Raw genomic sequence first — 23,915 nt, 5'->3', positions numbered from 1 at the left:
CTCTAATTATTTACCAATATTTTCAAATATATATATGTTCAGTCATATTAGTCATATACCTATTATTATTATTTTTTCCATAGGTTCCAATAAAATAAAATAGAAGAACACTTTCAATATAAATTCCTGTATTTTAATATATTTACATATGTATGTATTATACTGAATAAACACTCGAACTTATATTTTTCTAGCTGTATTAGAACCGAATAACCACCCCTAAATACGGGCCTATAGAAAAGGGACAGTTTACTAGAACGAACCCATCGATAAATTAAAGTAAGTTCATTTTACATTGTTTATTATTTTACTTAAATTATTTAAAATAAATGCATTACACTATTTAGTTACAGTAACGTCCTTTATATAATTATTTTAAAGTAATTTTTATCAATCAATATACAAGTACGTTTCAGGAGAATAATTTGTAATAATTGAGGTCGATGTAATTCTAAACTTTTTATTTGAGGTTAGCGTGTTTTTATTGTAGTGTGTCATATTTTGTGTAGATCTTGTCGAATATCAGCAACGACACCGTGGTATGTATTGCCATCCTCACGTAGTAGGGCACGAAACCTTTCCAGAAATACCATATTCCTTTTTTATGGAGAATATCAGAAAATATCTCCGACAGTTTTATCCCTCTGCGTTTCACTTGGTATCTAAAATATTATAAGTTATGTATACACTTTTAAATTATTGGTATGTTCTATAATTATGTAATAATAGAACCTTGGGGTAGATAATTATATAAAGAATATATAAATGAGAATGTAGCCCTGATTATCTGAGCCACGTCTGCGCTGAATCTGTTTTCATGAGTTTGTGTAAAAAGCATGTAGAGAAGGCGATACAAATCTCGATTACCTCCTATTAGGTGGATAGATCTCTAAATAGGTAAAAACCTATAAATGTAACTCATATATTAAATAAAGATTAAATAAATCAGACTTATATTGTATTTTATAGATAAAATAGTGCTGTACTACAAGACCATTTGTAGTTTTCAGTTCTGAAAGTATTTTTTGAGTGAGGCTAAAACAAATCTTTAATACGGTTATGTAGCTTGGCACTACTAAATAGACAAAAAAAAACAACTTTATATGACAAAAAAGAACAATGATATGAGGCGCCTATAGACATTTGGCAACAGTAATTATTCCACGCAGACGGAGGAGTATGAAATTTGACACAGTTTGTATGGAAAAAAGTGTGGATAGATAATATTTTATATAGTACTAGACATCGCCCTGGCTTCTTCTCTTATGATATAGGTAGACGGATGAGCAAATGGGCCTGATGGTAAGACATGACGCTGTCAGACATATTAACCATTCCTTACATCGCCAATGCGCCACCGACCTTTTGAACTAATATGTTATGTCCCTTGTGCCTGTAGTACACTGAGTGAGCCTCTCCTCTCAAGCCGGAACACAACAGTACTGAGTACTGCTGCTTGGCGGTAGAATACCTAATGAGCGGGTTGTAACTTGACGACGGTTGTATATCAAGTAAAGTTTCACACAGGTGCAGTTTATTAATAAAGAAAATTATTAAAAATAAATATAATTTATACCCTATATCACTCAAAAATATACATATTTAATATAAATCATTAAAAGTTGACGTAAATATCGCGAACGACAACAGTTAAAAAATAATGACGCTCTTTGACATATAGATGTTTTTATTGTCATATTAACAAGGTATCGCCCAGCTGAGCCTTATTTATCCCACGTGTCTTATCAATATATCTATGTGTGAATTCGACAAATAAGCGACTACTAGTATAGGTACTCTAGTATAGGTCCTCTGGCGAGATAAACGAGCTTACAATCAATACCAATCTTATAAATGCAAAACTCTAATCCGCTGAACCGATATTGGGGTCGCTCGACTACCGACGCAGGTATCGAACTAATAAGAAATATCTATGAAGCCTGGGTCGCAGGATGCCTTAGGGATTTTCTGCGACTTATCCAAAGCCTTTGATTGTGTTCAACATGAAACTCTGGTCAGGAAACTATATCACTATGGAATTAGAGAATGTGCACTCGACCTTCTGACTTCTTATCTTAACAATAGAATTCAGAGGGTTGACGTTAAAGGGACAAGGTCTCCTGGGGTCTTAGTTGGTATGGGGGTCCCACAAGGATCAATTCTTGGACCTTTTCTATTCCTCATATATATTAATGACTTGCCCTTTCTTGTTGGGAACAAACATGATATAGTATTGTTTGCTGATGATACCTCTTTGGTTTTTAAAATTAATAGGAAACAGGTACAGTATGACGATGTAAACAATGCTATGTCTGATATAGTACACTGGTTTAGCGTAAATAATCTTAGGCTGAATAATAAAAAAACTAAAATTGTAAAATTTAGCACACCAAACGTGCAAAATGTAAAACCCGATGTACTTATCAATGGGGAATCGATGGATCCAGTTGAAACAACTGAATTTCTTGGCCTTACTCTTGATGCCAAATTACAGTGGCTCCCCCATATAAACGGATTGGCGGGTAGACTGAGTTCTGCGGCATTTGCGGTCAAAAAAATTAGATTATTTACCGATGTTGGTATCAACATCGGTAAATAATAACCAGTAAAGTAACTGAAATAAACTAGGCGAGCCGTATGGCTCGCCTAGTTTATTTCAGTTACTTTCACAGTATAATGTCGTACGGTATTATGCTTTGGGGTAACGCAGCCGCTATCCATACTATATTTGTGCTGCAGAAGAGGGCTATTCGCGCAATCTATAACCTGGGAGCCAAGGAATCTTTGAGGTATAAATTTAAAGAAATTAAGATATTGACTGTTGCTTCTCAATATATATTCTGTAATGTTTTGTATGTACGGAAAAATATTAATGTTTTTATGAGAAAATGTGATTCTCATAACGTTGGTACAAGGAACAAACACAATCTTGTTACTCCTGTTACTCGACTGCATAGAGTCAGTAACTCTTTTGTGGGGCAATGTATACGCTTCTACAACAGGATCCCAGAAAGCGTTCAAAATGCTTCTGTTGCGAAATTTAAAAAAATTGTTAAGGAACGCTTGTGTGCGAAAGGTTACTATACAATTAGTGAGTTTATGTTTGATAGCACACCTTGGGAATGAAACGATCGCCTCCTGGCTGTTTCTACTCATATATAATTATGTATATAATTAATTTGACGTAAAAAAAAAAAAAAAGTCCCGCTGAGTTTCTTTCGCCGGTTCTTCTCAGGTCAGGGTGTTTTCTTTTCCGAACCGGTGGTAGTGTTTAACTTGACAATCAATAAGAAAGTGTAATTCTTCTATATTGAATAAAGGAATTTGAGTTGAGTTGAGTTGAGTTGATACAATTTGGTATTGAGGTAATTTCAGTAAGGGAACGACATAGGATCGTCACGGTAGCATACGTAAGCGATCCCGTGGCCGCCGAAGACGGAGAGGGTCCCGCTGGTTTTTAGTTCGTATTCCGGTGTTCCGGGGTGCACTCGGCGTCCAGGGCACCGGCGAGTCCCAAATACCCCCCTCCCCCCACATCCATTCGTGGAAGTGCGGACCGCGTTTTTCCAGCGAGAAAAAAAGGGGAACGACATAGGGTACTTTTCTAATTCACTCCTCAAGGAGGTAAATCGGTGGTGACGTTTTGTGTGCTAATTTTATCTATGTAAAGTTTTATCAATAACAGTAAAGCCGCAATTGCAACTATGCTGTAATATGGTTATGATTTTGTTAAAATAATAATACTGGTAAAAAGTTATGATTATATGTTATAATTACCTAGTCTTAACGAGATCAATTGGTAAGGAGAAGACGGCCGTCAGGAAGCTGGAGACAAACGAAGTATATATGTGCAGAGACAGACCCTTCGCCAGGTTTCTTTCTCGGAATTTTTCTCGAACCTAAGGCGTCAAATTTAATATCATTCTGATGATTAAAAATCTAAACAAAAAAGTAAGCAAGAATTATAATTATTTATGTTTTACTGGATGTCTGTTTGTTCCAGGTAATCTTCGTAACGGGTAAATATTACAATTGTATATGTAGGTATATAACGAATATTCCAAGGTAACGTTTGGTCATTATTCTATTAAAAACCCATCGAGTCTCAAGTGTCATAACTTTAAATACATATTTCATTACCGTTTAAGTAGCTTATACCGAAGTAAATAGTGATGGCCCAGTGGTGTTGCAGATGTCCATGGGCGTTGGTAGTCACTTTCCATCAGATGAGCCGCCTGCTTTGCCACCTATCATTGATATAAATTTTAACCGCTGGTTCTGAGTACAAACACGGGGCAAGCACCACTGAATAAATGTGCTTAATTTTTATTTATAATTCATCTAGTGCTCCCTTCATGTGGCGGATAAGAATCTGTACACTGAAGCAGCATAAGATAAGCTCCAAACCTTCTCCTCAAAAGGGTGAAAGGCCTTTGCCCAGTAGTGGAACACAAACAGGCTGTTTCTCTATCATTTATTCTTTCAATAATAATTATAATCACTAAAACTAAAATTATAATACAAATTTAACGGCATTGCTCTACTCTATTGATAAAGCTGGAGAATTAATATGGTTGAATGCGCTAATCTTATTTATTTAAACTAATTGTGTAATCCTATTTTGGTTTTGGTTACGAGTAAAATAATACGTCGTGTATTAAGTTACGTATGTAAGTTGCCGGATTACCAAATAAATAAATAAATCTTACTAACCACTGTCCGAGATACTGTCCATACCAATGTTATAAAAATGCCAAAGTAATTCCGTCTATCTGTTGCGTTTTCACGGGCAAGCAACGGAACCGAATTTAATTAAATTTGTTATGAATCAAGATTGAACGCCAGGAAAAGACATAAGCTACTAACCTTACACCTAGCGACTAACCCTTAAAACGACAGCGAAGCAGTAGGCGACAACTATTTATAAGTAGAATATATTAAATTATAAAAAAAAACTTGGCGTTCGTATACGTTAATTTCCCTAGGAGGCATATTAATTTAATTGTATTTAATTTGAGAAAACGGTGAATAATGAATTGATTGTCGGTCTTTTGATTACATTCCTAATCGGCGATACGTACAATTTAATCTTGTAACGTGGAAATAATATTGTTGTTTAATAGCCCGTTAATCGAGGAAGGCCTCTAAGGCTATAGCTTATCGTTTCAATCGTAGGAACAATTGCTCCAAACAATTCGTCATAGTTGTCAAACTCTAATCCTACTCGTATCTAGTTTGAGAACGACAACATTTTATACGGTTGAAAGAAAGGGACAAGGCTTGTTTATTTTATTTAAAAAATGTGTATTAATTTTGTGCAACGTGTACTGAAATCACTGTTTGTTTTCTAATGGTTTAGCTACATCAGACTTCAGATAAATATATGATTTGGGTACTCACCTATTCAAGCTGACACGCTTACCAAAGAACTTTAATAGATTTTATTTTGTTCATGTACTAATAACTATACGATCTAAAAATTACTAAGAATTTATAAGCCCGTAAGTTTTACTATAATTAATAAATAAATTAAAAAAATATATACATTTTTTCTCATTTGTCGTTAAAAAATAAAGTTGATACGTAACACCAGGTTCCAAACCAACAATGTACAACCGATGTTTTTATGATTTATTTATATTATTTGCCTTGTGCTCGGCGATGAAAGAAAAGAGCGTGAGGAATCCTGCATGTCATATGAAGGGTTCCTCAGGCTTTTTTATTTTGATGTATATTTTTATTTAATATATATAAATGACCGGCTAACAAATAAATAGATCTTTATTTCGAATGATTCTAAGACTTCTTCAAATCGTAAGAGGATTATGGTATTTGTGTGTTTTTAATAATTAAATAACCAATTATTGGTTCTAAGTAAACCTTGCCTATACTAGTAATTATTTATTTACCTGTGAATAACTCCCTATTTGCCCAACGCTGACCAGGACTGACCTTCCGAGGGTCAATGTCCCCCCACGCCACAAGGCACGCATACCTTCTTCTTTACATATTCTGCATTAATAAGATTATTAAATTAGCCGTCGAATTAGTATAATTAGAACTAATACCTATTTTTTAAAAGTCAATCGTGACAGACAATGTATATAACATTTTTTTTTTATTAGTTTTCGTTTATCTGTGCACGGATACGGCGGGACCAGCTTGATTCGTTTTATGAATTGAAAAGTTATTTATACGCTATTAAGACAATTAATTCCTTTAATCTGTTTAGTTTAAGTTTGTCAATCTTTTTTGATAAATTCGACACTGCTTTTACAGAATACCTTGAAAACTTCATGTACTATAAAGAATACAAACTTTTGAAGAGCGTGAAAAGTGCCCCTGTATATTTTCGGACAGCTACAGGCTATACAAGGCTCCAAAGGTCCGTCTGCCATTAATCTCACTAAAACCACTTCCGAGGGGTGTCCTGCTAGAGCTCCCGCTAACCCTGCAGTTATACCAATCGTGATCTTTTCATAAATAACTGGATATCTTTCATATTTCCTGCAGGAAAATAAAAATATTTGAGGGTAATATCATAGCCAATATTTAGTTGAAGCATTTTTTTTTGCGTAATTAAGCCTAGGTATTATTTGAGCGGACTATTAAGATGATCTCAAGTTATTCATATAAAATATTTTTTTTTTAGTGCAGCACTTTTAGACAACTTTTAGGGTATTACAAATGTTAAATCAATACTTTTAATACATACATAACTTTGTAAGTATAAGCCAAACGCCATACTCAAGATTGGTACACAATATAGGAATTATAAATTAAAAATCAATACCTGTAGTGTACATTATAGAGCGCATGATAAACACCAAGTCTAGTTGTGGTGTTGGTTATCTGCCTCAATAATCCAGCAGAGAGACCAGCGTACAACGCCTTGAACCCTCTGCAACGTACTATTTGCCGCGCCATTTCTCTTGTGGTACAATATCGAGAGATCAATTGTAGACGCACTTTAATCAGGTCTAAAGGATGTACAATTGTTGTCGCTACCATACTAAAAATAATTTAAAATATTTAAATTGATGTAGTTTAAGCAATAATGTTCACGTGTTATAATTCTCACTTCAATGTATATAGTATCTCAGCTTATTAAAGGAGTCCAGCAGGACATAGAAAGATTTTTACTTTACTTTAAAATAACAATACTTATTTTACTTTACTTTGAAATATAATAGAAATAGTACCCAGAAAATCCTCCCAACACCATTGCAATATGCCATGGCGCGTCCTTCTTTGTCCGTCCTGCTTTTTGAGACATACCTTGACCATGATTAACTTATTTAATGACTTTATATTTTTTTTTTAAATAATTTTATTTATAGTAACTTTATTAAGAACGTATAAACATTTTTAATTATTTAAATTAAAGTATGAATTTTGACTTTCTAATTTATATCCTTGTTTCATTTCTGTCAGATTTGAAACATTCACTTTTTTTATTAGGTTGACAATTACTGACAATGACCTCTCGTCATATACTTACAGTAGTATGTACTATGTTTAATTGGCTATTGATCTATATTGCTTATACAGTCTTATAAGCTATTTGTTATCTATCAGATTTTAGAATTTTTACTAAGAAAAAAACGCTATTATTGAGATCCGGTTTAAAGGTTCGGTTCTCATGTGAGTGTGACGAATCGTTAATTAAAATTGTATAAATTAGACAATAAAATATACCTGACCATTGAGAGTATCTAAAGTGGGTATTTAGACAATGATTAAAGTGCATTTTAAAATGTGCGCCGACCCTTAGTGATCATAAAAAAGCAATGGCAACAGGGATATTACATCTTAGGTCACCACTGATAAATAACAAAATACACCACCCATACCGATTATTTTATTGAAAAAACAAATAAATTTTATGATTATTTTAATTTCAGACTTTAGTTTTAAATGACGTATTTTATACCTACGTCTATTCAACCTGGAATTTTTAGCTTGATATAATATAACACCAAATATTCCAACAAATGGCCAAAGAGAGTAGAAGACTGACCGCATCCATCTGAAAAGTTTGCATAACCGATTCTGTTCAATGTTTTATATTATTAAATGCTAATTTTCAATCTCTGCCAACCGTAAAACAATAAATCATTTTATTCGCTTGTTTATTATTATAACACTTGACTGCCTCGTTGGTGTAGCGGTTAGACACAAGGCTGCAGAGCCCTGGGTTCTAAGTTCGAACCCCAGATCTGGAAGTCGGAAGTGTGTACATTCCCGTGCCTCAGAACGAGTAAAGCCGTTGGTTCCGTATATAAGTTTTTCAGGTCGTGTCGGTTAGGACGTCATCATCATTATTACACTAGTAAGTTCAAAATAACAGTATAAATCTGCACTTGAGTTAATTCCTTTCGAAGATAATCTTGAAAGCGGTTATATGGTATGAGATGAAACAGTTATTATCGGTCAATTCCCTCAAAAATATCATTGGATTGAAAAAACCATATGTACGTAAGTACGAAAAATAAGTACACATATCATTATTCTAGTTTGGACGAATTAAATTTATCTTGATATTAGCGGGAAATAACAACAAATGAAATCAAAATATATTTTTCATAACAAACTTTAATATAGCAACATTCTCTTAAGTTAGTCACATACAACTGCCTCTATAAAAATATATTCGTTTAATTTATGCTTATCTAACATACATTAGCGGCTCATACGTTACAATAGCCACGTTACGACGTGCATATTTTAGGAAACAGTGATGTATCATTCTTATGGCGACACTTCACTTAGCATCACTTATGGACCGATTCGGTTATATTTGGTTCATTTGCACAAATATATCAAATGACGTAATAAATTAGTACTTATTTCAGTACACTTATCGACTTTTAGTTCGATTTAAATTCAGTCCAAACTTAATCTAATCAAATATTTTTACATATTTTATATACCAATTATTTGATCAAACAAACAACGAACAACAAAAAAGTGATACATTTACGCAGTATTTAAAAATATAGACACAATTATAAAAAAAAAAAATCAAAACGAATGAATATATAATTTTACCAAGGATTATTTATAAAAAATATTTTTAGAACACAAAATTTTATAGATTTTTTCTTTTTTTAATTAGGACAATGCTTTTGCTTATCTAGCTCTTCGTTGTGATAAATGAACACAAATAGAAGAATTTAAATATAATGATATTGGTCCTGTTGTAGCCAATGGGACTATAAGTAGTGACAGACTAAAAATATCTCTTAGTCGTGTCTATGGTAAAAAGGTAAGAAATTCCTGTCAAATAGGTATGTTAAGTTTAATCGTATATATGACCACAATTCATATTCAAACAATACAAATATATATTGCGCAAATGGAAGCTTCCCTAGAAGTATAATAAAATAGATGTTATAAAGAGATACATGTATTTTTAAATATCAAAACAGTTTTTTAAGAGAAACAGCAAATTAAAGAGATTCGTCTAATTGAAGAGACGTTTTAAAAGATGTACATGTGTTATGTATTTAAATGTTGCCTCAAAAATTGGGTTTTAGCACTAGTATTCTTATACAATCAACAAAAAGAAACAAAAAATGCTTGCTATAAAAGTATATACCTACATTAATTAAAAAAAAAATGCAAAAAGGCGCGCTAACAAGTCACAGATACCATACAAAAAGACGACAAAAAAATATAACAATAAACAGTTCAAAAACTATAAATTCATCTGAACACAGTTGCAAGAAGGAATTATAAGAATAATTTTGATGTTAAGTAACCTGTTGTTTGAAAAAATATATTTTTTTTATCGTTTAGAGTCCAAACTGGACTTTGTACAATACCTAAAGAAAATTGTGTAAATATATAAAATAATTTCATAAAAGCTGATGATCTAAAACTATTTTGTACTTAGCAGCAAATTAATATAAAAAACCAAACAAGCATTTTTTTTTTTTTATATTTGGCACTCTAAATCACTCATAAACCTATGTTTGTGCTGAAATTATTTGAAAAATGTTTTTTTTTTTTTTTTTTAAATAAAAAACGAGATTTTATTGCTGTGACATTTACGTGACAGTGAATTTTCATGATAGACAAATTAAATACGAAAGTTCACATTACACTAAGCTTATATTAATATTGAATATATATAATTTAATTGTTAATAGCAAAGTTGCAAGTAAAAAAATATCTTAAGTGTTGTCGTTTGGTATGTGGTGGTTTGGTTTAAAATTGAATCACATTTTTTTGTCTTTCAAGGTTGGCAGTTGAAAATATATCTTAGATAAAGTTTTATTTAAAAATCTTTAAAAACATCTAATTTTTTTGTGCCTTACATATTTTTAATCTGTTGCTAAAACTTAAGCAATAAAACATATTAATAATTAAATAAAAAGTAAATTAATATATTTATTATCTGTTACATAAATGTAGATTATTTAAAATTGTAAACATAGTTCTACATAAACGATTAAAGTGCAAAATGTTTAAAAAAATTCAACAAAATTGTATCTAAAAGCGATATTTATAAATATAGTATACAAAAACGTTAAAAAAGCTTCATTTTTACAAAAACTTCAAGCTCATCTTTTTTTTTTTCATCGGACGTAGATTAAACAAATAGGCAGTCAGACTATATTAATTCAAAATATATCATTGACACGGATTATAAAATCATTTACTTTCATCAACCAAACTTAACTGTATTATAATTATTTTTATTGATTGAAAAGGTGCAGTCAGGCAAATGTTGACCACTGATATTGAGTGGTGTGTATGCATATGTGCGATAGCATATGGTCCCCTATCGATAATTTCCATGCGTGATGAATAACAATTCAATTATTGTATTTAATAAAATCTATGTAAATGATTTTCGGAACAGTGTAACTACTGAATTTCTCGCAGGTCCTTCTCTGTAAAATCTACACTCCGAACCGGTGGTTGAATTTAATTAAATCATGTAAATTTGCTCGCACTCTTGCGAGTACTGATACTCGAATAAATTATATTTTGATTGTGATATATATTGGTGGACCATATTACTAATATTATATTATATGACTTTAAAAATATTAATAGATCTTTCCAAATTACACTTTCAAATAATTGTTGTTCTCTCTGACAATCTTTAGATCTATGGTCGAATGTCTCCCGTGCGTTTATATTAGTAAATAACAGTTTTTAATGCCGTAGACTATTCTTTATATAATGAAGTCCATCCTGTGCCCAAACATATACGACATGCAATATAGTTCGCGACCTATTTCAAGAGCCACGTCCAACTAACAACTAAGACCAACAATAAAATCATACATGTCGAAATTTATCATAAACTTATCACGGTAGCTTTGATTTCATATTTTCACTCGAACACTTTACGTGTATTTGAAGAATGCTGTGTTCATCTGTTCGAGGAATATGAAGGTGAGGACCGTGTGCGGGCCGAGGCGCGCGTAGTACGGCAGGAAGCCCTTCCACAGGGATAGGACGCCCTCGTTCTTTAACAGGCTCGTCACTACCGCCATCTGTGACTGACCTTTGGCTGCGTTTTGGATTCTGTGATCGAGTTTTTTTTTAATGAATTATATTTTTCAAAAAAGTATTTTCTAAGACACAATCTTTTTTTTTAAATTAAGGGAAAATTAAAGTTAAATAATAAAATGATTATAAATAATATGTTACCTGGTCTTAATGATGTCAACGGGCATGGAGGCGATGGTGGTCACCAGACCAGACACCATTGACGCGCAAAAGTGTAGGAATATGCCGTCGGGTACGTATTTCACGAAAACCTCTCTTGCCTGAGGAAATGTATGAGACATTTTAACACAAGAAATGGCAAATCAACTAAAACATATATTTAAAGAGTAAACGCTTAGTTAAATCGTTTAATTATGGCTAAATTTTAAGTTATTAGTAGAAAATAAAGACTGTACGCTTAGATCTTTTAAACTACCCAAAGAATTTTATTACGGTATTCATCAATAAACAATGATTCAAGAAGAGGCTTATGAATTATGTAGCAGAGAAAAGCCGAGAATTCCAACTTTTCTAGCCGGCAAAACTTAGAATATTTTTTGAAATGTTTGTTTTTCAGTCTAAAAGTGTGCATATATATGGAACTGTATGAATTGTATGTAAATAATTTTTTCCTGAACGATAGGACCGATTTTGATGAATATTCGTGTATATTTGAATGGGGACCCTTGTTTGTTTAGATTGGACCCGGTAGGTATATATTATATATGTGTATGTATGTCATGTGTGTTATATAGAGCAATACCTGCGAGTAGGTGCTGAGCTGCGCCGCGTTGACGACCATGGCGCGCCCGACGGTGGGCGTCGCGCCACGCCACAGCTTCAGAACACCTTCCTCGCGGATTATCCTGTACACGAGTTATTGCATCCGTCAGGAAAATAATAATGATGGCCTCTTGACTGATTTCCAACTACCTCCAGGAAACTTCTGTCATAATCCGATGGGACGCCAAATCCAACGATAGGAAAGATATCAGGCGCAGGATCAACGGCTTAACGTGCTTAACGGCTTTTTGAGGCACAAGAGTTTATACACTTGAAAATTCTAAACAACGAGCTGTTACTGATTTTGTTAGAAAAATCTAATATTTTTTTACTGGCCCGATTCGGATTTGAACCAAGGATCTGCGATCTTGATACAAGGCACAAGACCAACAATGCAGTCAGAATTTATAGGCATTGAACAAAAAGACAAGGAAGGTATGGGTGTACATTTAAATAGATAATAATTTTGAATATTTAAGTATTTTTTTCATGGCATAGCTGGGCGGAACGCCAAATCGGCTCGGCAATGGTAAGTGGTCACCACTGTCCATAGACAATAACGCCGTATAAATATTACATAACCAATGTGCCAACAACCTTGGGAGTTACTATGTTACGTCCCTTGTGCTTGTAGTTTGTGTAAAATTGAAATAAATATATCGTCTCCTGAAAAAAATCCTTTAAGTTTATTTACATTAGTTTTTTTTTATTTCCATTTGTTTTGCATTGCATTGCTAGTCATGTCCAGCGTGCAACATTGAAGCAATCATATGTGACGTAATATACATAAATTACAAAACAATTTGCGCAGTTTCTATGTTTGTATGCATGTATCTAATGGATTAGAATAAGGCTTACCTCAATAACGCATCTAAAACATTCTTATAGTTTCTCCGTTGCTCCATTGGTAGTCTTCCGTCGGCTGTCATGCGAATGAGCGCTACCTGGAAACATTTTTTTTCGAAAATTTTTAATTAATCAGATACATTTATTAATACTAAACTAAATAAAAAAAAACTTGGTTTCGCATTTTTAAGTATGTTTTCTTTTGTAATATTTACGTGATTTAATTTTTAAATATTTCTTTACACGTGATGAAATTATAAATTCAAAATCAAATTTGAGAACATTGTATCTAAAGTCTATTCCAATGGCAGGAGGAGTTAACATAAACAAACCTTATATTTTCACATTTTCATATTTGCACATCATTGTTTTATCATATTGCGATTGTAATTCATTATTTTCTCAAAAATCATCGAATATTTATAGCGGTCGTATATATACGATTATTGTTTTTACCAATATGACGTCACCAAAAACTGACATCGTTTTTGCGTGAATAAAAAATTTAATTCAATTAAATTTTATACCTTTGATGGCAAGAAAGCGTGTTTATTTTGCCGAAATATATTTTTGTGGCTCTTTATTAGGAAAATCAACATTTTGAAATACTTTTTCAAACATAGTAGAATAAGCTATTCGGGTTTTTAATCCAGGGCCTCCAGAGAGTGAAGTGGCAGCCAATAAGGGGAATGAGGTTAAGATAGCAATAAAGATGAATGGAAAAGTAAAGTTCAATGCGTCGACCTTACAGTGTAAGAGGAACTGAATCAATGATGATTTACCTCAGCTGGGGTGCCGACGAATGCACCTACAGATCCGGCTGTGACACCTAAGAGTGTCTTGGTACCGAAGCCAGGTGCAGCACCGGCATTACGTCTGAAACAATGATAAGAATTGATAAATATAATTTAAGAAAGTATGAAAAAGCTCGAACAATTCTTCCTATGGACTCGTAACTAATTTTTGATTAGTATTGAAACGATACAAAAGAATCGCCATCGATTTTTCTAAAGATAATGTTTTTTGAACCTCAGCGACATCAAGGCAAGGATGTAACTAATAGTAAATTTAATTTAAATCGGTTCAGCGATTTTCGCGTGAAGAGGTTACAGACAGAGTTACTTTCGAATTTATAATATTAGTAGGTATAGACAATAAAGTCGTATGCATACCAACAGAGTTTGCTAAACAAATGTTTAGTATGATAATATTTATCACACAATTAATAATATCACACAATAGTGTCCTACTCATGAAAGGGCAAGGAAATGTCATCTACTAATATCTACCACATCAGTAGAACAGAATTACTCACCAATGAATAATAAAATTAAACAACGACTTTTTTATCTAGCTTTGATCTAGAACTAGAAAGGGCTAGATTTAAAAAAGGTTTAGAATTAAGAGTCTACGGAAGAACCGTGTTGGAAACGTAACAATTAGTAAAAAGTAGAAAAATTGTCTCTGTCTAAATCTCATTGTCTATGAGGATTGAATCTGTTGTAATAATATGTATGTAGTATAATCGTAACTAAGCTCAAGATCAATCGTAAGAACTCAAAAGTAATCATCATATAGACCGGCTTTTTCGCTCCGGCTACTATTTGTAATATACCTATGTGTGTAAATATAATCAAAACGAATTCCACAATTTTCACAGTCTATGCCATCTTCTTCGACGATGATATCTTTAACAATTTTGGCAAAATTCGGACGGCTTAAGGGAGACTAGCTAATTGCATAGGAGATAGATTGTCATCTATCCTGTACAATTACAGGTATCTACGCAAAACAGATGCACTTCTATTCATTCATTTTTATAGTCCGATCAGCTATAATTATATGAAAAGAGGATCAATACCTTCACCTACACAAAAAATTGTCGTCGGCTGTGTAGGCCTATTTAAGGCCTACAAATGTCGTTCAAGGTCAGACGAATATACGAAAGACTACTAAAAGCCTGGGTAGGGAGACATGCTGTGACATGCGTTGCCCAGTACGGGAATCAATTAGATGACACACACAACCTTTTAACAGCTTCGTCTACCTAGTCTTTAACTTGTTACGAGTTTCGAATTCGGATTACGGCCCAATAAAAGTTATTGTGGTTTTCGGTCAAGGTCATATCACAGTAGCATCCTGTGTTGAAATATTGGCAGAATGTCAAATTCCTTGCCTCGGAAAAAACGTAGTCATTGATCCTACGTCTGATTTTTGTTCATATTATTTGGTTTCGTAATATAGCGTGACGATTCTTCTCCAGCATTTCACAGGAACAGACTAAGTAAAACATCCAATTTTGTTCAGTTATTATTATATATTTATGGTTATACAGACGTTCTTAGTGTCACGCTATCAGATTTGTATTTTGCAATATTTTCGACTAACAAAACAAGAGGTCGATAGTTTATCTTTCGAATTTTCGTCTTGTGACGTTAATGTTATATCAACACGAATGGGATTTCATTATATTTAAAAGATTCGAATTACAGATACCAAAATTAACTATATTTTTAAGGCATATTCAATTTTGTATTTATATTTTTGAATTAAATTTAACTAATAAAACGTTATATGCACAGAATGTACAAAAAAAAATCAGCGACGTATAGTTTTTTTTTAAAACTACGTATAATATTTTAACGAAAAAAATCAAAAGCTACTCTGTAATACTCTGATTAGTTGATTATAGATTTTTACAAAATTTTATTATTCTTTTTTATTGTGACGTTATTAGTTTTTTAGTTTTTCTTTTTTACATAAATTATTATATAGAATGTAAAAAAACACATTCACCTTATAGTAAGGTCACAATTATCCATAAACAGTATTATTGTAAGAAGTGTAAACCACACTTTAGACCGTCAATGAATTCACAAATATGAGATATATTGTATTGTGTCTTGTGCCTTATACTTATAACACTGACTCAATAAACCTTAAAATAGAAACAGCAACAGAGAACGTTGAATATGTCAACAGTGGGTGAATCTAAGTTTGCGCAAAACCAATTAAAAAAAAAAAAACATTAAATACTTTGTAATTGTTTTCTACTATATGTTATGTGTAAATGTTCTTAAAAATTATCGTACGACACGTTTTATCTTATCGTTAATTAATAAGTCATCTCTAAGAATTACGTTGGCTATATATTTTAAGGTATTGAAGAGCGGATTTTGTTAGTATTGAAATGAGTGCATTAACATTTGTATCGGTCAATCTATTTTTAGTCAGTCCGCATATGCAACACACTAAAACTAAACAATTTTTTGTAAGTTAGTTGTTTATACATCATACTACACAATTCATATTTTCCCCACCGACTACGTTCTGAGCCGAGGTGCGATCTCCTAGGAGACACCCTCAGGACGAACGTCACTCTCGAGCCCAAAGGGGTTCACTATAAGGCAGAGTCTTAACACTCGCCCCAACGTTCGGTGACGCTGTAAAGGCCAGTAGGGTCAACAGCAATACTCATCCATGATACAAAAAAAAATTCCTATTTAGTTGGTTTTGTGCGGCTGTCGTTCTCTATCCTATATTAGCGACCCGCCCCGCAATCGCAAGGGAGCAATGCTGCCACAAAATATACTACAGAATGTCTTACAACGTTCAGTTTTTCTGTCGTTAGCCGATACACATCGCTGTCTCTGCGTTTTAAATCTGTAATATGTTCGAAAATATTCATTTAAAAGACATGCTGTAAAGGGCCATATTCGCTTCGAAAATAAGCCATTATTTCCCGTAAAAATTAAAGACTTTTTTTTTACTATGTAATGATGATTATTATTATTATATGAAGCGTAGGCATATTGTTTATTGATTATTACAACAGTGTGCGGTACTCCGGCCATAGACACTTTTTTCACGCAGTGAAACGGGGTTATATGGAATTCCTACCCAATAATTTATTTGCGATGGGCGTCCTCGACGCGGATCAGAGAATCGGGATCGTGTTAATGCAACAAGAGCCGAGATGGCCCAGTGGTTAGAACACGTACATCTTAACCGATGATTTCGGGTTTAAACCCAGGCAGGCACCACTGAATTTTCATTCACTTAATTTGTGTTTATAATTCATCTCGTGCTCGGCGGTGAAGGAAAACATCGTGAGGAAACCTGCATATGGCTAATTTCAACGAAATTCAGCCACATGTGTATTCCGCCAACCCGCATTGGAGCAGCGTGGTGGAATATGCTCCAAACCTTCTCCTCAAAGGGAGAGGAGGCCTTTAGCCCAGCAGTGGGAAATTTACAGGCTGCTAATGCTAAAAAAAAAAATGTTAATGCAACGCATTCGCGAACCCTCCTCTCTGACATTGACCCTACTCTATCATAGTTTCCTGGCTAATATTATAAATACTATATATTTAAAGAATTTTATTTGTGCTCATTTCTAATTTTATGGAATATTTTATTGGTTTTATTAATTATATAATAGTTAAAAAAATTATTATAACTTCTTATCTCTAATTATTGCTTATATTTATTTTATATTTTCAATACAAATTGTGCAATATGGTAGTGCACGGTGAGACTGTCTGTAAGTCTTGCCTAGATAATTTTGAAATGTATTTTTTTTTTATGTTGATGTAATATTGTGTCTACTGTTGGTTGTCCTAATGATAATAAATAAATAAAGACAATTAGATTTATACATTTTACTACTCTTCACCGATTCTTTAGTGTTATATTCCTAACACATCCATTCTTGAGACGTCTTATATAGACCTTCGACTTTGTTGCAGGATGTACAATTAGGGGATACTATTAAAGTAATATACTTTATCTTTATCAAATATTGCGATCTACTTGGATTGGATTATAATATAGATCAAGTGTACCGTGCGATTGAAAAAGTAAAAGTATTTTATAGAATTGTTAAAGGCCCATGACCTCAATAGCTCATGGTCTTATGAACAATTCGGACACTATTGATAGTGTTTTAAAATACACAATGTATATTTCAGCAAGATATTATACGTTGGCAAATAGGCCACCTGATGGAAAATGATTTTTATGAGCAGTGGTGATCACTTAACATTATATTACCAATGAGACACCAACGCTGGTAATTAAGATGTTATGTCCCTTGTACATGTAGTAACAGTGGTTGACTCACCCTTCAAACCGAAACAACAACACGAACTATTGCCATTTCGCGGAATATGTGAGTGGGAGGTGTACTTATCCATAAAAAACCGGGAAAAAATACTGGCCCTCCTGGATACTTATGTATATATCGCAGGCAACTATCTTAATTAGGTATTTAATTAACAGAATATGTCGTGCGATAACAGCGCAGAAGATATACGATTTATTGTTTACAGAAAAATTTATAAATCTTTCAGCACATTTTTAGTATACCTATGCCTTTTTACAGGTCGGTCTGAAGTTAATTAATATTATGAACGTAATTTGTATTGGCTAAACGTATACGGACCGTGTATTGAAAAGCTAATTTAACTAATCGGCTGCGAGATGCATATGTACCGAAAAAAGTCGCATAACGTGGCATTCCATATTCATTTGCAAAAACGCCATTAGTAGTTTGGGTTACAACACGAGTTCATAAAAACACTGGCCTTTACACTATTGGTCATAGTATATATGTAAAATACTCGCACTTCATTGGTAGATTTATATATGCGAGACGAATACAGCATGTAAGACGATCCTAAGAAATGATTTAACTAATGAAGATCATGCGCAATGGCACGCGCCAATGAGCGCGCAAGGGCAATTTCCTTTAGGAGCTAGTTTAACGGACTTTATATAAGATAGCTCTATTCAACTCTACGGACCAAGGGTAGGGACCCTTAATTGTTTGATTACGACAACGTGCAAATAACGCAAATATCAAAAACGCACAAATATTAAAATTGCACGCCTCTTGCATTCATACTTTGGCAAATATTTTTACACATTTGAGTTATTTGCGGATGAAGAGTACGCGTGTATGACGTGTTTGTTATATTTATACAACAAATATTCTGACAAAAAATACAATTGTTACGTGGACATGCTGAGTCGAGTGAAGTACTTAGAGATAAAATATTATGCTATCTAGAGCTATAAATTGAAGATTCACGTTTAAATCGATTATATCTAAAGCCTATAAAGTGAGTAAATTACACGCAATTTATTACAAAATATAAATATTGATAAGCAAATACCTATATCGTCCAGTGACTAGTATAGATTCGACTGCGAAGGGAGTAAAGATAAACAAAACTTACGTTTAAATATCCCATGCGATTTGGTAATAGCTCTGTTATATTTTGGACTACAAACAGTTATTTTTTATATTATATTCATAGTATATTTTATATATAGTTAGACGTTCAAACCGAAATTATTCTGAGGCCATAATGAATATCATGGATTTATTCAAGATATCGACCAATCAAATCGCCTCAAATGAAAGTTGTTTGTTTATTTTCACCCATCCTGTGATTGGAAAGCTATATACTGAGGTAATTATATTTTAAATAGAAATAAAAATGGTTGAAAGATCAATTTATACTAAATTATAAATGTGAAAGATACTCTGTCTGTCTGACTGTCGCTCTTTCAGTGCCAAGCCAATGAACCGAATTTGACGATATTTGGTGTGAAGCAAACTTGAACTCCAAGGATGGACATAGGTTACTTTTTTGTCTAACACATGACAACCAACCCCTAAAACAAGAGCGAAGCCGCGGGAGACAACTAGTCATCTATATAAACGTATGTGTTTTTGTATTTCTCAACGTAACTCTAAAATATACTCTGAAAATTACTAAAAGAACCGAAGGTATGAGACTTTGACATATCGATGCGTGATCATCCGTAGATGGTTATAGCCTATTTCTTTTTGTTTTTAATTTCGTTGATCCTTCCATTTTCAAATTTAAAGTTTATTTCATGCTCAGCGAAGAGCGTTGGTAACAGCTGCTAACATTACATAAATAAGAACCAAAGAGATGCATTTTCGGAGATGCTGGCTCAGACCGGGCAAGCTTCACTGACTTTTCATGTGCCTTATTTATGTTTCTAATTCATCTCGTGCTCAGCGAAAAGAGAATCGTGAGGAATACTACATGTGTCGGATACCACACGTAAAATCATTAATCCGAACTGTAGTAATGTGGATATAACTCCGAATCTACCGATATTTTCCTCTAGACATTTACAATCTCAATCATCTTAACCGATGATTTCGGGTTCAAACCCAGGCAGGCACCACTGAATTGTCATGTGCTTAATTTGTGTTTATAATTCATCTCGTGCTCGGCGGTGAAGGAAAACATCGTGAGGAAACCTGCATGTGTCTAATTTCAACGAAATTCTGCCACATGTGTATTCCGCCAACTCGCATTAGAGCAGCGTGGTGGAATATGCTCCAAACCTTCTCCTCAAAGGGAGAGGAGGCCTTTATCCCAGCAGTGGGACATTTACGGGCTGCTAATGCTAATGCTAATTTACAATCTCAATGAAAATTAAAATATTTTCATAACAGTTCGTTAAAAATATTCAACGAAGACAATAAAAATAGCTCGTTTTAATTAAAATTACGCAATTGCAACATCGCATGGATATTAGTTGGCATAGCGAAATGTAGGTTAGTTTAATACAGAGCTAACAATAATGAGAAAAAATTTAATAGCTTATTTTATTTATTGTATAACGTAGTTATCACGATGATTATTTATAGTACTGATTCTTGATTGATATTTATGATCGAATACTAAGTTAGCTCTACTTTTTTTTCTGTAATAGGTAGGCGGACCGGCTAATAGGCCACCTGAATTTAAGTGGTCACCACCGCCCATAGACATTGGCGCTTTTAGAAATATTAACCAACCATTACTTCGCCAATGCGACACCAACCTTTTGAAAGACGTTATGTTTCTTGTGCCTGTAGTTACACTGGCTTACTCGCCCTTCATACCGGAACACAACAATACCAAGTATTGCTGCTTGGCGGCAGAATATCTAATGAGTAGACGGTACTACCATACGGGTTTGCTCAAAGCCCTACCACCATTTAATTCAATTCAATACTGTACCATGACGATTAAAAAAGTGTAATGACAACTTAGGTTCAAATTTAATTATACACTTATAAAAATAAGATAAATACCGTTAAATTCTGTATTAGTTATTTGTTATGAATTTTATTTGCCATATATCTACGTACTCGTATATACATAGATAGTATATATTTATCTGAGAGTGCTGATTCATGTAGATGTAGTAAGCTAGTGACGTATCTTTATTTCGTAATAGATAAATATTTTATAATATCGTTATCTCCCGTCACTGTTGTTCGAAACAACAAATTAGTATTTCACGAGCAAATCGATGTTTATGAGTTAAATTACTGGTGAAATCAGTTACTAACCACTATAAACTAATTACGTAACTATTTTTACTAAAGACTCCAAATTATAAGAAATAAGGTAACAAATGAAATGGTACTTAAAATTCATTCGGTAGGGCTTTGTGCAATCCCGTCTGGGGAGGTTATACCCACACCCATAAAACTAGAACACATCAATAATTTTATTCGTGTGTTCTAGTAGAAAAATCATGCATGTGTGTATATATAGCTTTTTCCAATGGAAGAAGGACAAAAGCTAAACAAACATTAGATTTACACATTTCATGCGATTTGCTAAAAGCTCAGCGATATTGTACACATTAATATATCTACTTATTTCCGCTTTAATTTTACTTAAAAAATTAAAGCATATATCTTTCGTTGACATTCGAAACGCCATAATAATGGGAATATCCCAATCCATAGTGAATATCATAGATTTATCGAGCTGTTGACCAATGATATCGCGTCAATTTGCAGTGCAAATATTGTTTATTAGGCTTTTTTCCTGTTATGGTTGGAATAGAGTAAAGATATATATTTTCCATGATGTGCATAATTTTTTTTACACATCCCTTATCTTCAAAACAATTAATGTTATCGACTTGAATCTTATCTATCGTCGGAAAATTGCATAATTCATGAAATTAACACAATTACATTTTTTTTTTTAAATTACTCCCTGTATTTATACAGTATGTGAAAAATTATATTATGTTTCCAACTTGTCCCTTACTTCTATAGTAAATATTAAAAATTTACTATGGTATTTAACTTAATAAAAATACTTACATAGATTTTTGTCATTTTTATAGAAAATCATGTTTTTTTTTTTAATATTTATCAATATGTACACAGAAAAAAGTAGCTGAAGTTCAATTTACATTCTGCTTAGTTTTATTTATGATTTAAAAATAATTTCCTATCTGTCCTAATTTCCTGTACTGTCTTCATTGACTACTAAAAAAATAAAATTAATATACATACTATCTGATTTGATTTTACACCATATTTTATTGACTTTATATCTGATCACATTGAATCATCAATTTAAATTATAATCCATTTTGAAGAGAGAGTTTGCCGGTATAATCTCAGATACCTTAGACCTCATTGTTGATGGAAAAATGACAGTATTTTAACAAATGTTTATAGTAGAAGTAACCTTACTCTTGTAGCCTCTTGTACCTACATGTTACAAAAAAATTATATAATGTATAGAAATAAAATCTATCACTACTTACTCTTTATATGAATCGAACAGCCAATTATATATTCCAAGACGTGTTGTTGTATATGTGGCCTGTCTGAGCAGCCCCGCAGATAGGCCAGCATACAAGGAGAAGAATCCTTCCCTGGCTAGAATCTCTCCAGCTACAGCAAAGGAAGTTCGACCACCTCCACTCAACTGCATTCGTGTTTTTATCAAATCTAATGGCTGCACTACACATGTTGCAGCCATGCTGAAAAATCATAATATTGGAAATACAGATTTGTACTATTCTTATGATATTATGAATATCATTCATCATAGGTCTTCATTGATAAGTTTTAATTTTTTTTATTATTATTGTGGCTGATGAATTTTGGACACTGCCTGATTGAACAAAGTTTAAAAAAAATGTCTTTCACAACAATAGACTTTATTTATGTTTAATCTTAGAACATATGTATTTCTTTCTCTGTATTTTTACTTAGACATAATTCCTCAAGCTATATTTCTAATTGTAACTTGATATTAGCAAAAACAAGTAAATATCCTTATCTGTGTATTGATTATATAATGAATGCAGTAATTAATATAATTTACAGTAACCATAGTCTGAGGTTGTCAACATTGAAACTCTTTACCAATTAACACTCAATTACTGAGCAGTATGGAATCTATTACGTTAAAATACATAACCCATATGTTTCCAAGTTATTGCTATGCTATCAATGCAATCACTATTATTTTGTAACAAAATTACAAAAAAAAAACAACGTTCTATTTTAAAAACGAAATTGACATTGATAGTGAAAAGGACAAGGTTACATAAATAAAATGTTATACCCAGAAAGACCACCAAATGCGAATTTAAGTCCATTCGGTATATACCGCTCCTTTGGTGCAGCAACTTGCTGAGACATTTTTATTTTAAACTAATAACTCAGTATATATATTTTAAGTTATAAAACGAATTGCCGTACGCGTCGACCAGTCTTTGATGACTTATAACTTGAACTATCAGTGGAATTTCGATCTATCATCTATGTGGTTTAAAACTTCATATAAACATCTGATTGTCAAATATCAACTGACAATTGACATAAGTTGTTTGACATTTGCTAAAAATGTAACCCTACTCAAAAATAAAAGGCACAACTTTTTTTTTATGACGAAAACATGTATAGTCATAAAATGACAAAATTT

General features: G+C 32.9%; 2 protein-coding genes across 2 annotated transcripts; both read right to left on the bottom strand.

Annotated features, from left to right (window-relative positions):
* Positions 1–379: 379 nt before the first annotated feature.
* LOC125069711 (mitochondrial 2-oxoglutarate/malate carrier protein-like) lies at positions 380–7,259 on the bottom strand. The gene is made up of 6 exons (XM_047679261.1): positions 7,203–7,259; positions 6,794–7,012; positions 6,319–6,507; positions 5,910–6,012; positions 3,778–3,899; positions 380–662 (listed from the first exon to the last, which is right to left on the bottom strand). Exons 1-6 carry the CDS (start codon positions 7,223–7,225, stop codon positions 482–484), a joined length of 837 nt encoding a protein of 278 aa, XP_047535217.1. The 5' UTR covers positions 7,226–7,259; the 3' UTR covers positions 380–481.
* Positions 7,260–8,577: 1,318 nt separating this feature from the next.
* Positions 8,578–23,740, bottom strand: LOC125069710 (mitochondrial 2-oxoglutarate/malate carrier protein-like). The gene is made up of 7 exons (XM_047679260.1): positions 23,556–23,740; positions 22,747–22,965; positions 13,920–14,013; positions 13,150–13,235; positions 12,272–12,374; positions 11,671–11,789; positions 8,578–11,544 (listed from the first exon to the last, which is right to left on the bottom strand). Exons 1-7 carry the CDS (start codon positions 23,630–23,632, stop codon positions 11,364–11,366), a joined length of 879 nt encoding a protein of 292 aa, XP_047535216.1. The 5' UTR covers positions 23,633–23,740; the 3' UTR covers positions 8,578–11,363.
* Positions 23,741–23,915: the final 175 nt, after the last annotated feature.

This window comes from Vanessa atalanta, chromosome 16 (assembly GCF_905147765.1).
Source record: "Vanessa atalanta chromosome 16, ilVanAtal1.2, whole genome shotgun sequence".
Classification (NCBI taxonomy): domain Eukaryota; kingdom Metazoa; phylum Arthropoda; class Insecta; order Lepidoptera; family Nymphalidae; genus Vanessa; species Vanessa atalanta.
The sequence above is the reverse complement of the archived record's forward strand: the minus strand, read 5'-3'. Positions and strand labels throughout refer to the sequence as shown.

Excerpts from the sequence above, each read along its gene's own strand:
- LOC125069711 (XM_047679261.1), bottom strand. The coding sequence starts at position 7,225 with ATGGTGTTGGGAGGATTTTCTGG. Across the intron at positions 7,013-7,202 it reads GTGTTGGGAGGATTTTCTGG|TATGGTAGCGACAACAATTG; the intron begins GTACTATTTCTA and ends AATTATTTTTAG. Across the intron at positions 663-3,777 it reads ATTGATCTCGTTAAGACTAG|ATACCAAGTGAAACGCAGAG; the intron begins GTAATTATAACA and ends ATAATATTTTAG.
- LOC125069710 (XM_047679260.1), bottom strand. The coding sequence starts at position 23,632 with ATGTCTCAGCAAGTTGCTGCACCAAAGGAGCGGTATATACCGAATGGA. Across the intron at positions 14,014-22,746 it reads CTGTTCGATTCATATAAAGA|ACGTAATGCCGGTGCTGCAC; the intron begins GTAAGTAGTGAT and ends TCATTGTTTCAG. Across the intron at positions 12,375-13,149 it reads GTTTTAGATGCGTTATTGAG|GATAATCCGCGAGGAAGGTG; the intron begins GTAAGCCTTATT and ends ACTCGTGTACAG.